Here is a 27223-nt window from a genome sequence, read left to right as displayed (position 1 = left end):
CTCTTTCATTTCAGACCACCCTAACAAGTCCAGGGAGTCAGACTTCAAATAACCAAGATAATAAGAATCACTCACACGCTTTATGCTTAGTTCTCATGAGTCTCTGATGGCAGTAGAGAAGCTTCAGCCTACTTAGAACCTTGATACAAGAGACCTTTCAATCCCCAAACCAAGACTTAAATCATCCAGGCTCCCAAAGGTTATGATCTCAACTTCAGAATCGCTATTTAGTTTAAGTCTTAAGTATTTTTTCCCCCTTGGATGTGAAGAGAAAGGTGAAAATACACATTTTAAATTACCAGGAAAAAAGGTAAGGAAATTCTGGAATTTGTAAAAAGAATATTACTCCCCCCCCCACTTCCAAATGTTGCTATTTCCTCTGTATTATGTGATGATAATGATTTCATCTTTCCCCTCAGTCCTTTCATAGCTGTGGATGGTCTTCTCCTCTGAAGTAAACAAAGGATGTCTCTTGAGACATTTGGCTCCCACCATCATAAAGACATTTTCATATCTCCCCTGTTTCCTTTAGCAACTCTCATTCAACATATTACTTGGCCTCTCTCAGGTCTTGGAAGTCTGTACTATTTTTTTTTAATTGTGGGAAAAATCCTCTCCCATAGTTTTAGTTCAACAAGATCTTGGAAAAGATTTTGGAAGTGTTATAGAACTAGAAAGAAGAGGAAACAAACATGTGAGCAGAAAAGGAATCAAAAGCATAGAAACTAGAAAAAGAGGAAGCCTGGGAGAGGGAGACAGAAACCAGATTTCCTTAGGATTACACATCTGGTTGAAAAATAAAGATGTTGGTTATTTAACTAGTATTGTTTCTACCATGCCAACCAATTTACTTTATTATTTATTTAAAAATATATTTTTATTGATTTCAAAGAGGAAGGGAGGGAGGGAGGAAGAGAGAGAGAGAGAGAAATATCAATGATGAGAGAGAATCATTGATCAGTTGCCTCCTGCATGACCCCCACTGGGGATCGAGCCTGCAACCTGGGCACGTGCTCCGATGGGGAATCGAAACATGACCTCCTGGTTCACAGGTTGACACTCACCCACTGAGCCACCATGGCTGGGCCCAACCAATTTACTTTAATTGAATATTTCTCTTGAATACAATTTGGTATGGCCTCCAGAGAAAAGGCAAAACAAAGGAGGCTAAAAGAATATTATGGAATAGAAGTGAGATAAGAATTTAAAAATGGATGGACAGAGTAAGACTGGCTTTAAGGAGCAGAAAGAATGATCTTTTGCATAGCAATATGTTTCCTGTCTTCTGTGATCTATAAATATAAGTGGTTGTGACATGTTTGAGGGTAAACGCTGCAGTTCATCTGTTCTTTTAGTTCTAGGTTTTCTCATTGGCCTCAGAAATGTCAACAACTGCCATCTGGTCATGAAATATTTCAAATTTCATCATCCTCCGTGTGGTACCAGATTCGTGATCTTGGATTTCCTCTGTAGATGTAGGGGACAAAATGTTTTGAGTTTTATTTTTTTTTATTTTAAGCTGTTGATTAAGAAACAAAAAACTCAGAGAAAAATATTGACCCTTCCTCTTTTGCTCCCCAAGAGATTCAGATAGAAAAACATGCTTCAGAAAGGAAGTCTGACGATGTTCATCTTAGTCTAATTTGAACTAAGTGTGGTATGTGGGGAGGCTTCAGGCAGGGCCTGTTCGCTAGATACCCCCGACCCATTGTTTCTGAGTTGCCTGGCAAGAATTTGCCTGCCACATGTGTTCCGCTCTTCCTCAACTATCTGTAAATCTCCCATTCTCATTTCTGAAACTGAATAGCTCATTCTCCCTCTTTTCTCCTTTGTCCAAACTGACATATATACTCAATGTTGCCTTGTGTCTTTGGAATTTTCATGCATATGTGAATTCCCCATGCCCATGTATTAAAATCTGACTTTCTCCTGTTAATCTGTCACTGCTAATTTGATTATTAGTCCAGCTAGAAGAACTTAGAAGGTGGGAGGAAAAGTATTCATTTTTTTTAGCGTCCGCCCCCCCCGCAGCAATACATCATTTGAAGCCAATACCAGACTTTGGTCCCAATGAAGCTGTATTAAGAATTGGGCAAGCTTTTCTTTGCCCAAGAGCAGGTGAAAACTTAAGCTCAGGTATGACACAGTTGTCATTTTCATTTCTCCAAAGACCTGGTTGTCTGTGCTACCGAGGCTGGTTGAATCCATGGGTTAAATAAAAAGCCACTTCAGTGCTAAAATTCTGCTTGTCCCAGGATATCTCTCCCACTGACCTAGTTTGTGTGATTTCTTTGGGTTACAATGTGAAATCCTCCCTTAAAAGAAGTTTGTTCAGTGTACTAGTCCCAGATACCTCCTCTGGCCCTTTGGGAATGAGGTGAAAACAGGTTCATTTCGATGTGTCCTTGAGAAGTGAGGGGAGAGGAACAAGAAGGGAGCTGGTCAGGGCATGGCAGAGCTTCTTTGAATCCCTGGGCACTGGTAACAGCCAGGCAGCAGTTTGGTGGTGTTGTTGCCTTTGTCTCTTTTGGTTGTCATGGTAACCCTCTGCTGTGGGTAAGGAGATCAAGATCTCCATTTTACAGGGGAGTAAACAAGGTCTGCAGAGAGAGTAGATGGTTGATCCAAGATTAAATTTAGGCCCCGCTCTAAGTCACTGTGCCACATGGCTGCATTCACTGAAAGTAAGAGCTGAGTTCCATTCATTTTTTTCCCCTCCTAGCACAAGATGAATAAACAGACCTCACACAAGAGCCTGGGAAGGCAGTTGGGGAGAGGAGCTCTCCAGAGAAGAATTTTCTGAAAGGGAAGAAAAGACATAAAAGCACTGGTAGAAAGCTCAGGGGATCCTCTCCACTCAGAAAATCTTACATTTTATACATGGTCATCGCATCCAGTAGTTTAGTAAACGTCTCTGCTCGCCACCACTTTTTACTTCCTTAATCACGGTGTGGTGTCTTCTTCGTTTAGATTTTGGTAGCGCATTGATTAAAGCAGCAAACTTACTCTTATATTAGAAATCATTTTCCACTGGATTGCAATGAACTTGTAAATTGGAGACCCAAGACTGGAGAAAAAGACACATGAAATAGAAGACATTTCAAAACTATATATAACAGATTTATTTTATATTTTCGTCCAACTTGGTCACTGGACCTATTACATTTATCAACTTTCTGAGCTGAAGTAGCAGATGTCCATAAAAGATGTTATAATACAAGCATCTTTAGCAAAGATTTAAAAATACAGTGAAAATAGGACTCTGTTGGTTTATAAAAATAAAAAAGCATAATACATTCCTAATAGCAAGTTTTCAGTTTTCCAGATCTGTATGACTGATAGTGTTACCAGTGGAAATGTTATCAAATATATTGATATCAGATTTTATGACCAATGAGTGAGGTTTTCATATTTTTAGCCATAAAATATATATTAAAATATTTTTCAATAAGTATAATACTTTTTGACATGCTCACTTAAATTATTATTAAAATATCAGCTTTATAAAGTATCACACTTGCTGAAAAGTAAATATATGGATTTCTCAGTTTAGGTTAGCAAAAAAAGGATTTTAAGTTTTTGATAAAAAAATAAAATAAAATTTGTATATCATATTCAGAAATGTAAATTTATTTATTCAGCATTAGAACGAAAAATGGGATCAGGGTGACCTGCAGACACACGTAGGCTGGGACTGGGAGGTGGGCTCAGTCGGGTGCCTCTGTCCCTGTTGTCACTGCATTTGCCCAGCACTCACTCCTCCTCTCCACCACACCAAAAACCATGTCAGTGTTCACAATATAGGTTCTAAATACAAACACTGATGCTATCAAAATAAATGTCTTAAAGAACAACCACAGGCTTGAATGGAAACATAGAGTATTTGGGCTTCACGCCTCTTCCTGTGGGAGGAGCTTCCGCTTCATGGAGGGTTGAAGCTCATCAACAAAATTCTCCAGCTCCTGCTCCTTTGAGAGCTCCAGGAAGACCTAAAAGGGGATAAGAGATAGAGAGACAGGGATGTCATACTGTTTTCTGTAGCTCCAAGAGAGTGAAAAGAGTATGTTCTTATTGTACAGTTCTATTCCATGGATGATGTAAGATCACTAAAACTGACCCACCTGCTCCAGGGTGGACTGTGACAAGCTGTACTCCTCCAGGTCGAAGCTCTGTTTAACTGCACAAAGATGGATGTACATTAGGGGTTTATATGTTTTTATATCCAGATGGCCTTAGAAGTCAGCACAGAATACAAATAACAATTTTTAAAAAATATTAAATGAAAAGGTGAAGACAAGAACCGTTAGGATGGTTTAAGTACAGCATTCAGCCAAAAGAACAGCAATGCATTCACATAAGTTTGGAGAAAAGGTGTTATGTCGCACAGTTTCTGAGATGTCTACTTAAGGGAGGAAATGGTGCCGAGAAGGCTTCCTTTCCTGCAGGTGAGCCAGGGTTTTTGCACATCCAGCACAGGAAGAGGTGGAAGGCAGACACATTTGGAACAGGGTTGCTTCAGAAGATTATAGAGAAAGATGCCTGTGGTTTTCTCAGAAGCAGGTAATCCTCATGGACCTCTTTCCGTCCATGCAGCTTGCTTGATCAAACCAAGTAGAAAACCCTTTCTTTGACCAAAATGGACTGGGCAGGGGAGTTAGAGCCCCAATAAGAGCCCAGCAGGCTGGGAATATGCCACCAACAGTACCAGATTGGAAATATACCACCAAAGATACCAGGCTGGTACCGGCCACAATACCAGTTAGGGGATGCTCAGAACGCTGGCGTGCTCAGCTCAGAGAATGGAAAGAAGAGGCATCACTGTGACCATGGATGCTATTCGCAGGAGGAAGAAGAGTCTCCTAGAACCAGGAGACTCGAATCTCTTTCTCAAGGAAGCTGACAAGCAAGTGAAGATATCACTGGGCAGTGACAATGAAAGAATACGGATGGAGAGGGAGGTCCAGCTAGCACAGAGCAGAGTAGCAGAGTTAATGGGCTCAGATGGCAAGGACCACATGAGCCTGATGATGACAGATGCAGTGTAGTTAGTTTTATAGCACAACAGACACAAGAAGATCATCTTAGTGACTAGACAAGAGGTAAGTTTCTTAATATGGAATCCAAGGCAAAAAAATAATATGCAAGTCCACATAAAATTTAGTTTTAAACATGTAAGCACCAATATTCCAAAAGACAATATTCTTTTTTTGGACAGTATTATTCTTAAATGCATGTATGATTGAGTTTTGATTTAACTTATAGTAATATAGATACACAAAAAGATATGGAAAAAGCTCAGAAGAGTAAAAATCACTCCCATTTCCCCACCACTACAAATGCACACAGAATGCCTGTACCTCCTTGATATTGTGCTCCTAACATTCAATTTGAATTTAACACATTATATCACATTTCATGTTTGTCATGGAGGTGGATTATTTTGTGATTTGAAATGATCTGCTTTCAGGCTCTTATTTAAAAGCCTATCACTCTTACCCCTCTCTAATTTGAAGAAAGCTTGTGCTAAAGGTCGCACATCTTCCATCGGCAACTTATAGACCATGAGAGACGAGTACCTGGGAGGCAAGGAGGGGAGAGACACACTGATCCAACCGCAATGAACGTGAACAGACTCAGACTTCTCTCTGGACTTTATTTCTGTAAGTGTGGTTTGGGGTAGGCGAAATGCAGAGGGTGAAGCCATACTAGTAAGAAAGAGGAGGTTCACAAGGAAAACTGGGGATCGGAATCCTGTAGGTAGGTTAGTGCCCTTGGCCCCTCAGATGGGGATGAGTAGGTACAATGCAAATCACATTTCCAGACTTCCCAAAGTCACCTTCCACCTCACTTTTTTTTTGTTAATCCTCAACAGAGGATATTTCTTCCATTGATTTTTAGAGAGAGTGAATGGGAAGGGGAGAGACACACAGAGTGAAACACTGATGTGAGAGAGACGCATCGATTGGTTGCCTCCCCCAGGTCCAGGGATCGAGCCTGCAACCTGCAACTGAACTATGTGGTCTTGACTAGAATCCAACTGGGCTGATGCTCTATCCACTGAGTCAAACTGGCTAGGGCCCACCTCACTTTCTAGGATCAACACGTACTTCTTAGCTTCATCCTCCAACCGGGTCCTGACACCATGCAGTTTCTTCATGTTTCCAACTCAGGCGGAAATCTAAGTCTATTCTCCAGAGCATTTCTAGCTACCCTACCTTCCCCTTCCTACTCAAACTGCTTTCCTAACACAGGAGAGCATAACTGAGTCTCTGATTAGGAAATTAGAAATCTCTAGGAATTCAAGCTCCAAATAATGTCCAGAAACCATTTTAAAAATAATTTGTTTCTCAAATAAATTCGTCTTTCCATCATTTGAAAACCAGGAAGATTCAGATTTCTTTTCTTAAAGATGCTATTTCACATATTTATGGAGCAACCTTTCTCATCCATTTTGCGCATTCCCTGCACCCCTATGACATATTTCTATTTAGTCGTGGGCTGCACGATGAGTTATAACGCTGACTTTATATTTATACTCCGCTGTAGAAATATATTTTCTGGCCTTGTCTTTATGACTTATTTCTCTCTACTACTTTCCCTCAACTCATAAATTATCTGTCTTCTGCATTTAAATTGCAGTTGTTAAAAAAATGACCCTAATGTTAATGTTTGTATTTTTTTTTGTATATTACTTTTATGAGGGTTGTTCCATGACCAGACTCTGGAAATATTAATAGATTTGAAATGAAACTGGAAATATTAATAGATTTGAAATGAAACAGTTTTACATCCCTGTTTTGCCACTTATTAGCTGTCATGTGACCTAACCAATCTACCAATTTTCATGGATTAAGGTCCTTGTAAAGGTCAGACTCTTACAACGAGTTTTTGCAATCATCTCCTTTTTCACTGGAACACCATAGTCTACTTTAGAAAGTTCCCAGGAGGATTAAATAAGATAACCCAAGGACAATACCTGGCACATAGTAGGACCATAACATGCAACATCACCTCTTCTCTAGTTGACTTTCTGCAGTGTCCAACAAATCCTTTCTTTCTTTAGGGTTTCCTTTTGGGCTACATGTGGACTTGCATGACCACAGCTCTATGAACCTGACAAGGAAAAACTGACATCTGATAGCAGATCAAAGCCAGCCACCATCCTCACCTTTCCTGCCGAGCAGCCTGGGGGAAAAGCCTCAGGATTTCGCTGTGCAGGGGCTCCACGTGGGCGAGGGTCTTCACCTTCATCTCCAGCAGGTAATCCTTGCCAAATTTGCTCTTCAGGTGCTGGATGGAACCGATACATCTGGAGGGAAGAGGAGGAGGGGGAGGAGAGGGTGCAATGTTTGAGACTTGGAATTTGCTGCTAGCACTGTCTCAGGACTTGGCCATCAGACCCTGGTCAGGTGGTCCCAGTTTTTCACAGTGACCTCTCTGCCCACTGACAAACTCTACCAGCCATGCAGCTGGTGGTCAAGTGCGGGCTTGGGCGGACACCCACCTCAGCCTCCCGGACACCATGATGGCCACACGGTCACACACGGCCTCTGCCTCGGCCATGTAATGGGTGGTCAGGAGGGCGCCCCTCTCGGTGTTGTTAAAGCTGGCCCTGATCGCCTGCCTGAATGGAAAGAAAAGATATGCATGGGAAACATACACAATGACATCCAGAACCCCGCCCTCTCCCCCACCTGTGATTCCTAATGATAATCACCATTCTCATGAGAAGTGTGGGACAAGGGGTGATTGTGTTTTATCGTGTTACACAGATACACCATAGCTACTTAAAAGATCAATTGAGCAATTACAATACTCAGAGTGAGTCTGTTTGGGCCTGACCATGATTATTTTTCCTTTAATGAGAAATAGCAAGATGTTTTTGCAAAGTGTTGGCTATACGAATGATATTCAGGGTTTTTCTTATTTTGTATTAAGAGACAGTGTACGGGAAGGGGCCACCTTGCTTTCTGTAGATGCGTGGAGTTGGTGGCCACGCCTCTGGGCTGGGATGAGCTAAGCTCTCGGGGAGGCGGGGGAAACCGGGGCCGAGCTGGAGTTACAGCCGCTACAGGGGTGGCAGTTGGACCATTGCTGCTGCAGGATTTGCAGTCTGTTGTGTTTTGTTCTTTTTTAAAAATATATATTTCTTGATTTCAGAGAGGAAGGGAGAGGGAGAGAGAGATAGAAACATCAACGATGACAGAGAATCATTGATCGGCTGCCTCCTGCATGCCCCACACCCAGCCATGTGCCCCCACAGGGAATCTAACCGTAACCTCCTACTTCACAGGTCGATGCTCAACCACTGAGCTATGCCAGCTGGGGCAGGCCATTGTGTTTTGCAAGCCAGGAAGTATGTGGAGCCTCAAGTCAAACAACACCTTCAAAGTCTACCAAAATGTGCCTTCAGTGGTGGCTATTACACGTGGGTTTGAACCCAACATAACAAAATGGGAAACGGAATTCACATAGGGTAAGCCCTCCTGCCAATACAGGAAAAATAAGAGATGCGCATCAGTGAATTCTGCTTTTAACCCTCCTAGACGATCCCTTTAATGAAGCTGAAGGTTCACTAGAAGGCCAAGCCAAAAAAAAAGTGAACATATAGGATGAAAAAAGTTCTTATCATGTTATGTACACGAGTACCAGCTTTTTATAATAAATGGTCCGAAGCTACACATTTTAAAAATGATTTCGCACAAAATAAGTCAAAGCCTTGGATAAGTTTCCTTTTAAATTTGAGGATTTAAAATCAGATTATAGAATATTTAGAGATGAATGCTTAGTAATTATGGATAAATACACACTATTTGAATAGAACTATGGTTCATTACTCATTTAGCAAAGAATTGGGTACTTATTTCAAGGCAAAGAGAGCATGAACATCTCTGCTCTCACGGAACCCCAATCTAACGGAGACTGAAAAACTGGTAACAGAACGTGATAACTATCATGATGGAATTGGTGATAGTGAACTTATCTCATTGGGAACAGAGAGCTGGCTCAGCTGCTTGGAACTGTGAATTCAAAAGTGAGTAGCCATGCCAACTGGCATGGCTCAGTGGCTGAGGTTGACCTATGAACCAGGACATATGCTTGGTTTGGGGGCTCCATCTCGTGTGGGGTGTGCAGGAGGCAGCCGATCAATGATTCTCGCTCATCATTTTTGTTTGTATCTCTCTCTCCCCGTCTCCCTTTCTCTCTGAAATCAATACAAATATATTTTAAAAAAAATAAAAGTGCGTAGCCACAACTTTGACCTAAGAAATTGATATAAGTAGGTATATGTCCCCGACAGAACTCAGATTTCACACGTTAAAAACTTGATGAAAAGTAAAAAACAAATCAAAACAGCTTAAGGGACAATGTTCACAGGAGGTAAACACTTCACAGATTCCCTGCCAGGCGTCCACGCTGGCCCTGACCCGGCGGCGCCCCTCACCACATCTGCTGCTGCCCCGAGGGGTCCATGCCCGTGGACGGCTCGTCCAGCAGCACCACCGATGGGTTTCCCAGGATGCTCAGCGCGAAGCACAGCTGGAAGGAAAGGAACAGCGCATCTGGCATGGATCTGGGATCTGTGGGCCTCGCGGGGTAACCCCAGCCCCAACCCTACCTTTCTCTTGATTCCCTCTGACAAGGCCTTCACAGGGCGCTTCTGCTCCTCCTGCAGCTTGAGCGCCTCCACCAACCTGAAGCAAACACAATGGGGGCTACAGGCTTCTGAGAACCAGGACACTTGGTGGGAGAGCGAGCCACGCAGGACCAGGTGGGGAACAGAGCTCCGAAATGCGGTTCTGACATAGACGCTGGGCCACATTACAATGGACTGGTTTGACACCCCCCACCCCCAAATTAGTTTTTCCCTTTAAAAGATTTGAAGCCATTTTATGACATGCAAATAGCTGTCCTATGATAGTTTACACTTAAATTTAAGTATTTTTGATAAATTTACCAATACATATTTTGTTCTTTCCATATTTAAGATGAGAAAAGAAAATAACATGTTAAAATCGGGGAAACCAGTTTGTGATCGCAACTCTCCCCATTGGGGTCTGGGTCAGCGTTGAGTCTCCTGGGAAGTCTTGAGTTTCCTGTGAAGGCTGTCACTCCAACTGACTTCCTGGACCTCTCAGCTGTGTCCTCCTCCTGCCCCCCTCCCCCCCCACCCCTTCCCCCCTTGTACCGTGTGATGGTGACCGTGGCATCTGCTTTCCTCAGCCCTTTCACCGCAGCGAACACGTCCAGGTGCTGCCTCACTGTCAGGTTGGGCCACAGCGCATTCTCCTGTGGACAGTACCCCAGGAACCCCAGAGGGTCCCCTTCGCTGCTGCCTTTTAGTAGCACCTGCAGAGAAAACTTCCCTCTCAGACCCGACGGCCTGCATTGCTCCTCTGTGTTCCCATGATATCTTTCTCCTTACAAACCTAGAAAAACCAAAGAAATTCTCCGATCTCATGGACTCAAATCACCTGCAACTATTTTGCATTGGAAGAAGGTTGTCAGAGTGTAAATACCTGGCAACAAACAGATATTCAGGGCAAGTGACTTTAGGTAGGGCGATCAGAGAAAGCCTGCCTGCTGAGGGACCATTGCAGCAGGAGGGTGACCGGGTGCCTGCCCTGGAAAAGGCCAGGAGTTTGGGGTAGAGCAAAGCCCTGTGGAGGGATGGTGTTCAATGTGCTCTCAGACCCCAGGCTACAGTAGGGGATCTGGAGCCGAGTGGTCCAGGGGAGAAGAGAGAGATGTGATAGGAGGGTCGTGGGAATCAGCAAGGAGAGGTTTCCTTCCAGCCACAGTGCAGTGAGAGGTCACTGAATGTATTTCAGCAGGACAATGACCTTTTATAAAGATCTCACTGACTGATCTGATTCAAGCTGGTTTCATGACACCCAAATGGTTATTGGGTTTATAATTCAGATCTCAGGTAACCTTTAGAAATATTTCATTCCAAGATCTCAATGAATGGTTACCTCTTTTTTTGCCCATGCTTAAGGAGAAATAAAATATCGATTTTATTTCAAGGTGGTGCTCTCCACTGAACTAAGCACTCCCGATAGGCTCAACTGAGCCACCAACATCACCCAGAGGCACCTTTCACGAACACCTGCTCTCACCTCAGCTTCAGAGCAACTGTGAATATGTTTCCTCCTTCCTCTTTCCTGGGACACCTGCCAATCATGTTCTTGGTGGTCTTCCCCTTGGTGGGAGTGACCACCAGCCCCTTTCCCATGATGGAGGTGCACAGACCTCTGCCTTAAGACTCTGTTCTCCACTCCCCCCACCCCTGACATACTTTTCAAAGGAGCTCTTAAGGTTACCTATCTCCTGACATAGAATTTTAGTTTTCTCTGTAACTCATGTTGTTTCTTTGATAAATTCACCTCTTTTTCTGTTTTCCTGGCCTTCTATGCAGTTGAATTGGATGGATAATTCATTCCTTGAAATCATTCCCCCAATATAGTGTATTTCTACCAAAATATATGTTACAGTAACTAAGCACTTTTAAAGGACAATGATCGATAAATAAAGTTGTTGTTTTTTTTTTTAAAAAACCCTCATTTTAATTTATATTGGGAGGACAGTGCTCATTAAAAGTGCAAATCCAAGTGTTTTATGGCAGTATAAATAGAATTTGTATGCATTTTGAGATTGGACATTCCCACTAATTGCCTTTACAGTCATGAATAATTATTTCCTTTCAGTGATTAATTTTGTTGTATATTAATGTGATAATTTGTAATGTGTATTCAGTCACATTAATCAATTCATTCATCTAATGAATAAGTGAGATTTGCTGTGTATAATATTTTGGCATCTTATAAAATTTATTTTGAGCACCAGTAGGTAACGTATTTTCCATGTGATTCACCTACCTGTCCAGCAGTTGGTTTGGTGTCTCCAGTTATCACTTTAATGGATGTACTTTTACCAGCTCCATTGTGTCCTAGTAATCCTAAAACCTCACCTGGAAAAAAAAAGGTCACATTTAATACAAATTGATTTTAATAATAAAAATAAAACATAGTCTGAAGTCTCACTGTGACAAGTATTCTATGTGATTTGTAGGTAGTATCTCTTTTCATTGTCATACTCTCCCCCTGCCCCAGAGGTAATCATAACCCTTTCTTACATATTTGGGAACAAAAGCCCTTAGGGATGAGGTTAGTTGCCCAAAGTTACACTGATGGGAAGTGACAAAGTCACTCTTGGAAGCTAGGTGTATGACACCACACATCTCCTGTGATCCTAAGAACTGTGCAATAATGTCACAAAATGAAGTCAAGTGCCATCTGCCGGTCAAGCCTTCAGAACATGCTGGCACATTCTTTTTGTTTTCTTGTGAAAAATAATGAATGTTAGGAAATTAATCGTGTTCATTACAGAGAAAAGCACATTTTTGGGGTTTCAATGGTTTATTTCAATAGAGTGCTTATGGTTTCCATGCCCATGTGACTAAGTCCTTATCTATGGGCATGACTTAGTTAATTTCTCTAGGAATGAGCCATGTAAAAGGAGCTGTCAAGGTCACCCCACTGATGGGTCTGTGTGCGAACCAAGAGGTGGTCACAGAATGATTCTCATCAAGAACCACAAAGCGCGAAGGAGGGCACCGAGCCAGCAGTGGGAGAGCCTCCGTGTCCAACCTTTTCTGACACAGAAAGAGACATTCCTTGTGGCGATTTTCTTCTTCTTCTTGGAAAAGCAGTGTTTCCTCCTCACTGTGTACTCCTTGCGTAGACAGCTGGCAATAATGGCTGGTCTCTGTAAATGACAAGTACGTTATGTCAGACCTTAAGACTCTCTATTGACCTCGAACAAGCTTTAGCCTCCGACTAAGCTAGCCCCTGACTGCACAAGCCATGCTTCCAAGAAGACTTCTTACTAGATGACAGGTTTATGGGCCATTCTCCTATCTTAGCACTTATGTTTCCCTCTCCTACAAGGGCACTCACGCAGGAACACATTATTTTATGCAGCCAGCCCATCTCTCAGAACAGAAGCAGAGACTTGGAGAAGCACCAAATCACCCTCCAAGGACAAACAACACACTGTGGACTCGACTTTGCCCTGCATTTTGTAGTGTCCTTTCTCCAAGAAGCAGTGATTGGGGTCACTTAGCTCAGTTTCTAAAATTCACAAATTCTTTCTTGGCTTCAGAAATTTCAATTTCACTCCATTTTTAAGATTTATTTTCTATGAAAGACAAAGTGAGTTAAAATGATTTTTTAATCTGTGCTCATTTAGATGTAAAAATAATGACTACCTGCTAAAATAAAGTTATGATCCTCATTTGTATGAATTAAAGAAACGTAAAATCATTTGAGAATTAGATGCTTTCTGATTTTATTCATTTGTGTTAGTTGTTGAAATAACTACTTTGTATGTTTTTACCTCATCAAAGTTTGTGGAATTCAAGGCATTTACTGTTCTCACTCTTTCCATCTCAACATCTTCATCCTCCCCCTCGGGCTCCTCTGGATTTTGGTGTACATCACTGCTTCTTGGAGAAATTCTGCAGTCAAACCATCCATTAATAATTGATTTCTGTTTTTTATCCTCGTATCAAAAACACTGCATTCTTTAAATCTTATACTTGAGTAGACTGAGTGATTAATAACCCATCATAATCTCTCTTCAATCCAGTGAAATCTCCACGCCCCATCCAAATGCAAATAGGATGCTTGATCTCCAATGAAGGTTAGGCATTTCTTTGGAATATGTGTCAGATTCACTAATTTTTCTCCATTTAACTCTGTCCCTCATACTCTCTTCCTTCTAGTCTCTCTTCCTTCAACCTAAATCTCCCATACTGATCTTAGAAGACTTCTTAAAAGTCTTCTTGTATCTTGGAAGTCTCCCATGCCACTATCTGTAATAGTTATCAATGAAACTGATGGGGAATAAGATGCTTATGGTTGCATCATTGAATGATGGGAACAGTCTCAGCTTTGAAGTGCCATGAATAACTGAACCAGTCTATGGTCCACCAGTTGGACTTCTCACTACCACAGGAAAAGAGCAGTTATTGTTGTCTTTGACCTATTGATCATTCTATTCTTCCATTCTGGACCGACTGCATTCCATCGTCACTGTCAATCTATTCACATTAAGTGCTATTTAAACTGAATGAGCCGGATGTAACTTTCCCTAGTGTTCCACTGCACAGTGTCAGACAGAGTCTTTAATATTCAATGTTTTAGGTCTGTTTGCTCCACTATTTATAATCTTTGATTTAGGTCCCTATATCTCTATTATTTATATTGACACATGGTTCCTACCCCAGCCCATTCTAGTTCTTAGCACTTCTTTGTTAATAGATTCATTTATGCATCAAATATTTTAAAACAGTGATCACTGAAATAAAAGAATCAAATTTCATTTTTCCAGACCGAAAGAAGGGATCCTTTCTCATCGAAATCTTTCCAAACTTCCATTCCAGACATCGAAGAATAAAAATCAAGACGATAAGTTGAAGGGAAGTCTAGGAATAAAGAGATGCATAACTAGAAACACTAAAAGAAAATCATTTCACATGAAAAGTGAGTTAGGAATAATTGGACTTCTATAAAGATGCATTTGGCAAAATCATTACCAATTTCCAATAATCTATTTGTCAAACTGTGAAACTAGTAAATTTACTCTTAATCTTGTTTACAGAAACATAGGTAACAAATATAATTGTGTGATACCATTACTTTAAATAATTTCCTCTAATAGTTATACAGTGTCCTTAAAAATTGGGAAGCATAGTATCTGGTTAGTTGATTTTTATAAAAAATATTCTATTTTTACAAATATTTTATCTCTATGGGCTACAAATACCTATATATCCACACTAATAAAAAGTTCTGCTATGTTTACAGGATTAAAATAGTTTAGTTAGTAAAATACATGATAAATTTTAAAGAAGAATGTGTTCTTACAATTAGGAATATCACAAGGGGCTCTCCATCATTTTCAAAAAACATGAAAAACTGCAAAAACAAAGACAATGGTTAAACATGAAAATTTTCGTTTCGTGAGTTTTTGCCATAATAATGTGAATTGGCCCATTTCAACAACCCTCCTGACATACCCCCCGAAGAGTACTGGCTAAGGGTCCATTCCACAATGTGTAGTGAGGAGCTGTCTTCCTTCCTCCCAAGGTTTATGAGCCATTGTGCTTTTATTTGAAGCAATAGGATTTAGCAATTATTCATCACCTGGTGAGAGAATCTTGGGGTCTGTTGTGCTAGCCTCCCCAAACATTGAGAGAGGGGCAGATTTAACCTTTATCACACAGACCTTCACACACCTGCTGGTGCTCACTGCCCCTTTCATAAGTCCCCTTTCTTTCCTTTCTCTTCCCTATGGATACCCCTTAACTCACATACTGTACCTTCCTTCCATAGGTAGAAGTATAGGTATCAGTCAGCTAGAAAAAAAAGGATCGAGAGCTTCTCTAGAATCCTGAAATCCCTAAGATTAGAGACATTTCATTTGCCCCCTTCTAGAGCTGAGCATGCCCAAGAGTGTATAGAGCCCAGATTGAGTATAAAGGCTGCTTTATTTCTCCCCACCCATTATTCTTCCTCCCCACCCATCAAGTAGGGTCAACTATTCTATTACAGTTCAGTTGGAGCATATTGCCCTATCTGGAGAGAGATTCAGCTGGAAGCATGAAGTAGAAATCTTCAAATTTCATACATACTGAACATGTTGCAGAGTCCCAGCCCTAAGCAAAGCTTTCACCATTGTTTATGTGTTCCAGGACACTGGAGCAGATGGTGGCATTACTTACATAAAAAGGTAAGATGATACAGCCAACTATTGTGATGTGTGGTACGAAAAAGTTGATGAAAAACAGTAAAATATATCCAGGGGATTCCACTATAATTATGGCCACACATAAAAGGGTGATCTAAAAAGGAAAACAAAGCATATTAACCACTCTGAACATCAATAGATGCTCCAAATTAAGATGGCTCATCTTGGAGATATTCCTAACTTCCACTTGACCCTGAAAACCAAGCTGAAATGAGCGGATCTCCATGGACATTTTCTCTTGATGACTCAGCCACATTCCTTCACCCAGAGGATCATGAATGAGACCTTACTGGGTAAATCTAGGATCTAATATGGAGAGCATTTTAAATATAGAAAAGGAAAAAAGGTATTGTATATTATTTTGGGAGATAAAATTCAGAATGATATATAAGCAATAATTATAGGTAAAAATTGAAATTGATATCTAATAGGAATCCCCAGCCAGTGTGGCTCAGTGGTTGATCATCTGACCTATGAACCAGGAGGTCACGGTTCAATTCCCATTCTGGGCACATGTCTAGGTTGCTGGCATGATCCCCAGTATGGGGTGTGCAGGAGGCACTCTTGGGCACTCAATGGTTCTCTCTCATCATTGATGTTTCTATATCTCTCTCTCCTCTCCCTTCCTCTCTGAAATCAATAAAAATAAATATTTTTTAAAGAACAGCTAATAGGAATAAAGCAACAATGAAAGGAGACTTGTTAACTATACCAATGGATAAATATAAGCATTTAAAAACCTGGAGTGGCTTAGTACAAGTAGTAAAATACAACATTCAGGAGAAGAGAAAGTTATAAGTACATCTGACCCTCTCAGACTTTTTCTTCTAAACTACTGTAATGCCTTCCTAAAAGTGTCTGTACTCCTAATTTCTCTCTGTTACAAACCATCACTTCTATGGCTTCCAGAATATTCTTCCTAAAAGTGTGTCTGTGATCATATTTCTTTTCTGAATTATTAGCTTCCATGGTGTCTCATGAGAGTGAGTGAGAGAGAGAAACATCAATTTGTTGTTCCACCCATTCATTGGTTGATTTTTGTATGTGTCCTGACTGGGTATCAGTCCCACAACCTGGGCATATTGGATGATGCTCTAACCAACAGAGCTACCTGGCTAGGGCTGTAGAATAAATTCTTGAGCCCATCGTTTAAGGCCAGCCATGGTTCCAACCATTATGTTCACCACGACTAGGACAGGCTCAGGCTGCAGCCTGTTTTCTACCCATATTCATGTCAGATTATTACCAGTAGTTAGGACTTATTCTAGTCTAGACACTCTGCCCTTTGGGTTTCTGTTCCTCCACTCTTTTCAATTTGCATCATCATTCTTCTCCAAATGTTGAAATCTTACTCTTCCTCAGGTTTCACTTCCTGAAGGAAATCTCTGTTCTCATTTTTATAAATGACTGTCTCCCTTTTCTGGTTTTCATAGACCTCTTTATTACTCAGTTGTGTTAGATCATATATATATATATATTTCAGAGAGAAAGGGACAGGGAGAGAGAGAGAGAGAGAAACATCAACGATGAGAGAGAATCATTGATTGGCTGATTCCTGCACACCCCCTACTGAGGATCAAGCCCATAACCTGGGCATGTGCCCTTGACCAGAATGGAACCCAGGACCCTTCAGTCTGCAGGCCGATGCTCTATTCACTGAGCCAAACCAGATAGGGTGGTTGTGTTAGACTTTTAAAGATGGATGGTATCTTGGTAACTTTGCCTTATCACTGTTTTAGGAATTGGCTGTTTACTCATCTGTTTACCCTTTGAGCACTCTTTCAGTGTTAAAACGGTTGACGACAGGAAATTAGAATAGATGCTTATAGATTACATATATTTTCCTCCTAATTTAGATAAATTAAGTGTCACTTTATGGAATTAATTCTTAGTAGAGAGTTGGAGAAGTTGCTTCTAGTTTTAACTAAGCTGGTTACAGTATTTGCATAGCGTCATGGAGATCTTTGGGGTTATTTCCTTTTCAGTAAAAAGAAAATACAGATGGTTTCCAGGTTTCCTTCTGTTAAATATTTTATGGTGAGAAAAATGTGGCTACTTTTCAAGAAAGACCGGGTAGAAATAGGGAGAGGGAAAGAGGCAGATTTTGAAGAGGCTCCATATCTAAGGCAGGAAACTTTAAATATGTTAGACTCTCATATTAATGTATTTTACCAAGGGCAAATTTTTTAATATATTTTATTGATTTTTTACAGAGAGGAAGGGAGAGGGATAGAAAGTTAGAAACATCAATGAGAGAGAAACATCGATCAGCTGCCTCCTGCACACTCCCCACTGGGGACGTGCCCGCAACCAAGGTACATGCCCTTGACCGGAATCGAACCTGGGACCCTTGAGTCCGCAGGCCGACCCTCTATCCATTGAGCCAAACCGGTTAGGGCCAAGGGCAAATTTAAAGTACTATCTCAGAATCATATATTACATGTATAAAATACGTGTTCAAAAGAAACATACTTACGACAAAGTAGACCATAGACCAAATGCCACTATTTTTTCTCCCCTTGCGAAAAATGAACGAAATTACATAGGTAAAGAAAATAAGGGATGTGGCAGCACCAATAACACATGGGATCTGAAATAAACAGGATGTTACATTTTACTTAAAGACAAATGCAATCTCGGAAAACATTTAAGATTCAAAACATCAGCACAGCACCAGGTCTTATAGTTATTAATAACTTATGACTATGTGAATATCAATGAAAACAGTTTGCATCTTCAAAGTTTCTAACTATGTCATACAATGATATTTGTTCGATGAATGTTGTAACTTACATGTATAGCTGGATCTAAAAATGTAATTATAGAATATCTGGAGCTTAAAATGATATCCAGCAAATACATTAGAAGGAACATCAGCCAGTATAGTGGGACGTCCACCAACGCCTGCCCAAACCAGTAAGCGGAAGGGAAGAGCCCGGAAATCCGAAGCTGGGACCACACTTTGTTCTGAGCAGGAGACAGCAAAAATACAGATGCTATTTCAACTTGAGGTTTAAGAAAATGTGGATTATGCAAGAGAATCCCAGTTTCTCCACACCCTCACAAACTCTGTATTGTCAGTCATTTTAACATGTATTCATTTTATTTGGTGTGTAAAGGAATCTCATTGGGGTTATTTTCTGGGTTACACAAGATGTTACCCATCTTTTAATGGAAGCATTTTCCATCTACATATCTTCTTTGGTAAGGTATCTGTTTTAACATTGTGCCCATCTTTGAAATTAGGTTATCTTCTATTACTGGGGTGTAAGAACTCTTTATATTGCTGACACAAATCTTTTGTTATATATGTGCATTGTGAATATTTCTCTCCCAGCCTACAGCTTTTTATTTGCTTCTTGGTGTTTTACAAAGAAGAAAAGGTTTGAACTTTGATGAAGGTCAAGATAACATTTTTTTTTTGTATGGTCTATGCTTCCTCTGTCCCAACTAAGAAATATTTGCCTACCAGAAGATCTATGATTCATTTCAAAATAATTTTGTGTATGCTAAGAGTTGAGTGTCGAGAACATGTTTTTTATAACAGTATCAATTTCTTTCCATACAGTTTTCTGAAAAGACTAACCTTACCCCATTTGAATTCCCTGGCAGTTTTATTGAAAATCAATTGATGACATATGTGTGGGTTTATATCTGAAATGTCTATTCATTTCATATATTTATATGATTATCCTTACTTAATACAACACATTTTTATTTACTATCACTGTAGTAAGCCTTGCAGTCAGAAGCATAAATCTTCCAATTTTGTTTTTCTTTTTCAAAGTTATTTTATTTTCAGTTATTTGCATACTCATATAAATTTTAGAATCATTCTGTAGACTCTATCTATACATTTATATTTCCACTTATAAAACTTCCTTTTATTGTTACAGCTTAGGATTTTTGTCTGAATTGGCGGCTCAAGTAAACGTGTATAAATCATGTGAAAAATCCTGTAATTATATTACCTTCAACAAGTAAGGAAAGTTTCAGTTACTCATTGTTACCTTATAATCATCGATGCTGCTCATGGCAATGTAAGGAGCACAACTGGATAACAAAAACAGGCAGAGCAAGGTAGGCATTATGAATCCAAATGGATTATCCAGTACCTTGTGAAAAGACAAAGAATATAATGAGTTGCATACACAAATTTGAAAATCATTTAAAAAATATTAAACAGACTATGTATAACCCTGCCTTCCCTTTTGTTATCAAACTCTTGACTATCTAATCCCGTTTTGAAGTTTGATTTTTGGCTTGAAACCCACATGTGTGGATAAGGAAAGTGCTAGTCACAGGACTGCACGATTTCACTTTCATTTCTTCATGTTCTCTTTGAAAATATAGTTTGTTAGTTCTAAAAAAAGTCGAAGTTCTGAAAAATTACATTGATTTCCCAAAGCCACAGAACTTGCATGAATCCAAATGCTAATTTGCCCTGCAGATGTTTACTCAATAAGAATAAAATCCCAGCCACCCGGGAGATGCCTGATGGAGGAGAGTCATAGAGTACATACTCACCAGCAAAGACGTGCTTTTTCCAGTTTGGATACGTGCTGATGGTTTAACCATTCTAAGCAGCCCATTACTAACAATATCCATAAGAACTGGGAAGCAATTCAGTCTCTTGGTATTGCATGCTAATGAAAATGTGTAATTCTAAAATAGAAAAAGCAAGGTTATAAATTCTCAGAGATCTTCATTTTTTCCCCTAAAGAAATAAAAATTCAATACTTTAATTAAAAACCATGTTTTAAAAACAGTGTTAAATAATCTGAACAAAAACAAACATTGTGTTAAATAAACCGAAACATGTATATAGGTGGTATCTGGCTTGCAGGACACCAGGTGTCTGGCTTACGGCTAGAATCAAATATTATTATTGTTTAAGAATAAAACAGAAGTTTCCTTGAGAGGGAATAGATATTTTTTGGACTTAAGTATGTTCTTGACAGTGGGTATTATGTAGTATTTATTTTGCTAATGCACACAGTCTGTGTTGGTAGACAATGATCGATATACGAATTATTTATCATACTAATGACTACAATTAACTAAATAATGGAAGCAGTATTCCTGTATTTGTTTTTCATTCTGTTTCCTAAATTGAAGGCCAGAGTATATTGATAGTTTATTAGCTTTGCACACCTTTAGGATAATTTCTTAAATGGAGACCAGCATACCTTGTCATGACCAGACACTATAATGGCTCCATTATAAGATGGATCGTCTACGCCAGTTCTATTTCCAGATGCATCCACTTCCAAAGCTATGTTCTGAAGCTCCACGGAATGTATGAAGTCATCAATGCTTGCCCCTAAATTGTAGTTTAATGTATTAGGTATCTCAAAACTAAAAAAATCAATGTCCACTTGTGTAGTGAAATGAAAATTAATGATCTTATGTAATATTTACTGTAATATGGACTGTGAGGATATTTTCCCACATAATAACATGCCTGCTACTGTGAATTTAAAAATCTACTCACTTCTATGGATTTTACTTTATAATATATTTATTCACTGCTATATGGTGCATATGGAATTGATTTTTTTCCAAGAAGACTTCAATGAGTAGCTATACCAATATGGTTTTAATGACATAGGTAATTTCTGCTAATTAATCACCAAATTGGCTAAGTCTCACTTCACTACCACTAGATTATTAATTGATTTTCAAAATGTTTCTTGATAAAGGAAGACAACTTGTTGAATGGCTATATAAAGAGCTCCATAAACCTCCTCCCCAGAAAAACAACCATAACTTGTAAAAATTACTAAAAAACCCCAACATGATGAAATTTTTTATTATCTTAAAGACATACAGAAAATGAAAAAAGAAATTAATTTAAGAAAAATCTACTAAATCTGTGTAAGAACACCAAGAAACTGTGACAAAGACCTATACCTTCACAACTCTTCCCTGATTAGCATAACAAAAGCTCCCCTCTGAATGGGTTAGAGGAGGATTCAGATTCTACCTCCTCAAACTCAGTCTACAGTGTCTTCCAGGGAGGAACTGTGATGAGGATGTTGAGAACCACTTGTCCGTAAATTAGAGCTTCTACCTTATGGGTAAGAAGAGAACTCCAGATCTCTCAGCCCCCCATTTCTGGTGGTCTCAAGCTTCTGCAACATGAAGCTGAAGGGAATGGGAAAGTTTGATGGCCTGACCCTCCCAGGAAGATAACTGGAAATCTATTGAAGTTGCATCCCTTCCTCACACCACACACAAAAATGAACTCAAAATGCATCACAGACCCAAATGTAAGAACTAAAAGTATAAAAGCCTTAGAAGAAAATACAGGAGTAAATGTTTATGATCTTGCATTAGGCAAAGCCTACTTAAATATATCATCAAAAGCATAGGCAAGGGAAAAAATAAGTTGAACTTCATAAAAACTAAAACATTTTGCCTTAAAGGATACCAATAACAAAGTGAAAAGATAATGTACAGGATGAAATATTTGCAAAACATTTACAGTTGATTCTTATTATTCACAGTAGTTATATACTTACTTCTATAAAGTCACAAGAAAGTTATCCTACATACTGAATTAGTGAATACTGGATCAGTGCTTATAGGGGAAACACAAGTTTAGGTCTCTGTAAGCCTCTGGTCTTTAACCAATCAGTGCATTATTTTATTTTATGTATGCTTCTGTATATTCATTGTTGATTCATTAACCTTGATCTCCCAGCCAACAGCACTATAATGCATGCCTGAACAAAGCTAATCTAACACACACATTTTCTTTGTAAGGTACATCACAGCATTCTTTACTTAGGAACAGTAGATAGCACTTCAGCTCTAGAATTGGGAAGCATTTTATTTTATTTTTTAATAATTTGGGTTTTTTGTGTGTAGAAATTGGAATCCTCACAAAATGCTCGTGCAAATGTAAATGGATGCAGTCACTTTTAAAAATGGTTTGACAGTTCCTCAAAAGATTAAACACAGTCACTATATAACACAATTCTATTCCTAGGTTTATATCCCAAAGAAATGAATAAAACCACATTCACTTAAAAGCTAGTACATGTATGTTTATAACAGCATTACTCATAATTGCCAATTATTGAAAAACAACCAAAATATCAGCCCTCTGATGAATAACAAAAAATGTGGTATATCCATTCAATAGAACATTATTCAACAATTTAAAAAATGAAATATTGACACAACATAGATGAACCTTGAAAACACCATTTTAAGTGAAAAAAGCCAGTCAAAAAAGATCATACATATAGTTTATGGACCTACTCCTATTAAATGTCTAGAGTAGCAAATCCATAGAAATAGAAAATAAATTTGTGATTGATCAGAGCTGGGGGCATAGTGAATGGAAATGATTGCTAATGACATGAGATTTCTTTTTGAAATGACAATATTCTAAAAAGAATTGTACCAAAGATTATATGATTCTGTGAATACATTAACAAACATCAAACTGCACATTTTAAATGAATAAATATGGCATGTGAATTATGTCTCAAGCTATTAAAATGTATTTTTGGGTATAAACTTTTTTATTTTGCAAAATGTTATCGGATCATTTATTTTTCCTTGACACTTTCTTAATTCCTGCTCTATTTTGGGCTTGTCTATTCATCATCCCCAAGCCTCATAAATTGTTTTGAACACATGCTGAAGAAGCAAAAAGCTCATTTTTTTCTCTCATGTTTATGTTATCTATGTAATGCTCTGAATAGTGAATGCATTGGAGACGAAGCATTCACCACATTATTACCTGTATTATTGATGATTAATAATTGAGTGAGAGGATCATGTGGTGGTTGTCCAGGAGCAAGGAAGTATAAATGGGGAGAAAATTCCCATGTGTAACTGCCAACATATATTTTCGAGATGATGTACTCCAACAGATTAGGAATAAATCCAATTCCTAGAATCAATAGCCTACACAGAAGAAAATTGCCAGTGTGAATGCACAGTCATGTCCTAACCTTTTAAAACAGTCTAGGCAGATTCTAATCGAATGAGACCAAGAAATTATGAAAACTAAACATATAGCCCTCTGAGTCAGTTACTGAGGACCTTGTCTTTTCCCTATCTCTAAGTTAGAGATGATAAATTGTAGATTTATCCTCTTGTTCATTTCTCTCGTTCCTCTCTGGCCATGAGCTACCACATACAATTTCATGAGACATGTGTCCTTTAACTCTGTGTCCAGATTTTGCCTCTTCCTGGAATTCCAGTGTGGTGTTCATTCACCAACACTTTATACTCAATTTTCTTCATGGCCAATCCTCTTCACTTAGTCCTGTGATGACTGCATGGTTTCTTGAATCTCCAGGCCAAATTTTCAATTATTTTTTACTCTTTATTTTCCTGTGCTCTCCATTTCCAATAAGTTGAAAAAATTTTTGTTATATTTTCATGATATCTTATTTTGGAACCTTTCTCCATTCCTAATTTCTAATTTTATGATACATCTTATTGCAATTCTTGCTAAAGGACTGGCATCTCTGGAGACACTGTTATGTGGTATGGCCAGTTTAAGCTTAAAGATTTTGTTAAATCATGCTCATCTCCTAGTCAAATATTCTCAATGAATTCTCATTACTTATTTATTTAGCAAGTACTTATTGAGATCCTATTTCTTTGATGCTTCATCCACGTATTCATAGACAAGGCACTGATTGATACCCTTGGACACCAGGGTGCTACTGAGAGGTGACATGATTATTAGGAGCAGCGATGGTGCCCATTATGCACACAGTATGTATGGAGAGTGAGCTACCATCACTTAAGAGGGCTGGAGGGAAGTTAGGACATCTAGGTTAGAGCAAGTAGGACATAAGGGGAGAGTCAGGACTGCTAGGGCTGAGTCAGTAGAATGCCTAGATAAAAACTAAAATGAGACCTTGGCATATGGACGCTGGAAATAAGGTCTACATCCCAATGTTTCTGTCACCGGCCATAGAAAATCTAAAGGAGAGCAAATAGGCCTAGACGCTTTGACTCAGCTGATAGAGCGTCAGCCTGCAGACTGAAGGGCTCAGGGTTCCATTCTGGCCAAGGGCATGCATGTACCTCGGTTGCAAGCTTGATCTCTGGTTGGGGTGAGTGCGAAGGCAACCAATTGATGTGTCTCTCTCACATTGATGTTTCTCTCCCTCTCTGTGTCTCTCCTCCTCCCTTCCACTCTCTCTAAAATCAATGGAAAGATATTCTTAGGGGAGGATGAACAAAAACACACACCAAAAAAAAAAAAACACGAATAAAGGAGAGCAAATATTACACGAAAACTTACATTAATTGAACTTTTCCCCTACAATTGGCTTTTCCCCTACAATTGACTGTGAGACCTTATAAATTCCACTTGATAGCCTGCTAGTAGCTAAAAACAAGGCCCTTGAATCCAGTTTTGCAGATGCAGACATTTATTTTTATTTTTTGTTTGTTTTCTCTTGTCTTTAAGCCTTAATATTTGTTAATGCATCGACTGACCAAAAGCTATGGCACTCTGATACTCACAGTGATAAAAGAGATTTTCTATCCTGCTTTAGCTTCAATAAGCGGACCCTTGCAATTGCACAGATTTGCTGTCTCCACAGAGCCATGCCACCTACTGTTTCTTTCATCTCACTAAGTGAAGAGAGAACTTGTTCCATCTCAACAAGTCTTTCTGTGTCTCCAGCTCCTTCTGCTTGTCCTCCCCCAGATGTGGCAATACCTGCCAAACACAAAATAAGCAATGCATAAAAAGCCCACTTCGGATGGACTTGATTGAGCTTACTATAGGCATTTGTTGTACGGAGGACATCACAGATAACATCCCCTCATACTGTAGGCACTGGAACAAAAGGACCAGAAAGAAAATCTTAGATGGACACAGACAATATATTAAAGAGGTTAAGATAAGTATGCAAGATCATCATAGCACCTAGGTGTGACTTGGAAACTTGGGAAAGGAAACAATTATCTTAGGTGCTCACCTAGAGAAACAAGTTACAAATTGACATGCTACAAACTAGGGGGTTAACTGTAAATTAAACCTAACTATAGCAACAACCACATTAAAAATAATGAACTAAACATGCCACTATAAGAAATGTAAAATGTCTCAATAAGCAAAATTCAACGATATGCTGTTTATAAGAAGTGCATTTTAAATGAAAAGCACAAACAGGTTGAAAAAAATTTTAAAGTCATAAATTACATTAAAATTAAAGCAATCTATAATAATAAAAGCATAATATGCAAATCAACCAAATGGCTGAACAGTGAAACGATCGTCCAGTCAACCTTCTGGATGACCTTCCGGACTAAGCCGGGGCTGTGAGGGCCGAGGCAGCCGGGGCTGTGAAGGCCTACTCTTGCACGAATTTTGTGCTTCGGGCCTCTAGTTGTATTAATATTAGACAAATTGGGCTTTAGTATATAGAGAAAGGGACAGAAAGCATAGTTGAAGAAATAGTGGCTAAAATCTTCCCAATTGTGATGACAAACTCTAATCTACAAGTATAGGAAGCTCAACAAATACCACATAGGATAGACCAGTGGTCAGCAAACTGAGGCTCAGCAAACCGTGGCTCGCAAGCCACATGCGGCTCTTTGGCCCCTTCAGTGTGGCTCTTCCACAAAATACTGGCTCTTCCACAAAATACCGACTTCTGCGCATGGGCCACGAAGTTTCAATCGCACTGTATGTGCGTGCCCGCACGTGGTATTTTGTGGAAGAGCCACACTGAAGGGGCCAAAGAGCCGCCTGTGGCTCACAAGCCACGGTTTGCCGACCATGGGGATAGACAGAAGGAGGTCCACACCTAAAGACATCATAGTTGAATTGTCAAAGCCAAAGACAGAAAGCAGCAGGAGACAAACAACTCATCATACAAAGAAATCCTGAATAAGATCTAGAGCTGACTTCTCATCAGAAACCATGGAGACCAATAGGCAGCGTGATGACACATTCAAAGTGCTTGGAGAGAGATTTAGAATAAGTGTTTCATCTGAAATTGCTCTTAGAAAATGGGATACAATGAGGGCTATGAGCCTTGGGTAGAAGAAAATGGGCTGTTTTTAATATCAAGGCAAAATTGGCAATGGAGGTAACAAAAATGACAGGGAAGCACTTCACCTTAATATATTCTTGTCCAAGAATGGCCTTAATCATGAAACCCCACATGTTGTAATCATGTTACTGAATGATGTTATTGGAATGGTGTCTTCTCTTTTTTTAGTTTTTTATTTATTGGTTTTTAGAGAGAAGAGAGAGAGAGAGAGAGAGAGAGAGAGAGAGAGGTGTTGTTCCACGTATTTATGCATTCATTGGTTGATTTTTATATGTGCCCTGACTAGGGATCCATCCTGCAATCTTGGTGTATTGAGATGATGATCTAAGCAACTGAGATACTCAGCCAGGGCCTGGAATGGTGTC

At 39.4% G+C, this 27223-nt stretch overlaps 1 protein-coding gene across 1 annotated transcript in view; it reads right to left on the bottom strand.

Moving 5' to 3' along the window:
- Window positions 1-3094: 3094 nt before the first annotated feature.
- The window catches only part of ABCA8 (ATP binding cassette subfamily A member 8), a 50378-nt gene continuing 26249 nt past the window's right edge, over window positions 3095-27223 (bottom strand). Inside the window, exons 19-39 of the mRNA XM_023759079.1 lie at window positions 25318-25516; window positions 23570-23736; window positions 21003-21136; window positions 20341-20478; window positions 19824-19928; window positions 18607-18780; window positions 18290-18403; window positions 15728-15907; window positions 14931-14981; window positions 14397-14488; window positions 13399-13519; window positions 12651-12768; window positions 11880-11971; window positions 10190-10350; window positions 9620-9695; window positions 9446-9540; window positions 7505-7624; window positions 7169-7309; window positions 5497-5576; window positions 4122-4177; window positions 3095-3989 (exon numbers count right to left, since the gene is read on the bottom strand). Of these exons, the coding sequence (XP_023614847.1) occupies window positions 3891-3989; window positions 4122-4177; window positions 5497-5576; window positions 7169-7309; window positions 7505-7624; window positions 9446-9540; window positions 9620-9695; window positions 10190-10350; window positions 11880-11971; window positions 12651-12768; window positions 13399-13519; window positions 14397-14488; window positions 14931-14981; window positions 15728-15907; window positions 18290-18403; window positions 18607-18780; window positions 19824-19928; window positions 20341-20478; window positions 21003-21136; window positions 23570-23736; window positions 25318-25516 (2513 nt within the window). The 3' untranslated portion in view covers window positions 3095-3890. The remainder of the gene's footprint in view (window positions 3990-4121; window positions 4178-5496; window positions 5577-7168; window positions 7310-7504; window positions 7625-9445; window positions 9541-9619; window positions 9696-10189; window positions 10351-11879; window positions 11972-12650; window positions 12769-13398; window positions 13520-14396; window positions 14489-14930; window positions 14982-15727; window positions 15908-18289; window positions 18404-18606; window positions 18781-19823; window positions 19929-20340; window positions 20479-21002; window positions 21137-23569; window positions 23737-25317; window positions 25517-27223) is intronic.

Source organism: Myotis lucifugus, unplaced genomic scaffold (genome assembly GCF_000147115.1).
Source record: "Myotis lucifugus unplaced genomic scaffold, Myoluc2.0 scaffold_146, whole genome shotgun sequence".
Taxonomy (NCBI): domain Eukaryota; kingdom Metazoa; phylum Chordata; class Mammalia; order Chiroptera; family Vespertilionidae; genus Myotis; species Myotis lucifugus.
Note: the sequence above shows the minus strand (reverse complement) of the source record. Positions and strands in the feature narration are given on the sequence as shown.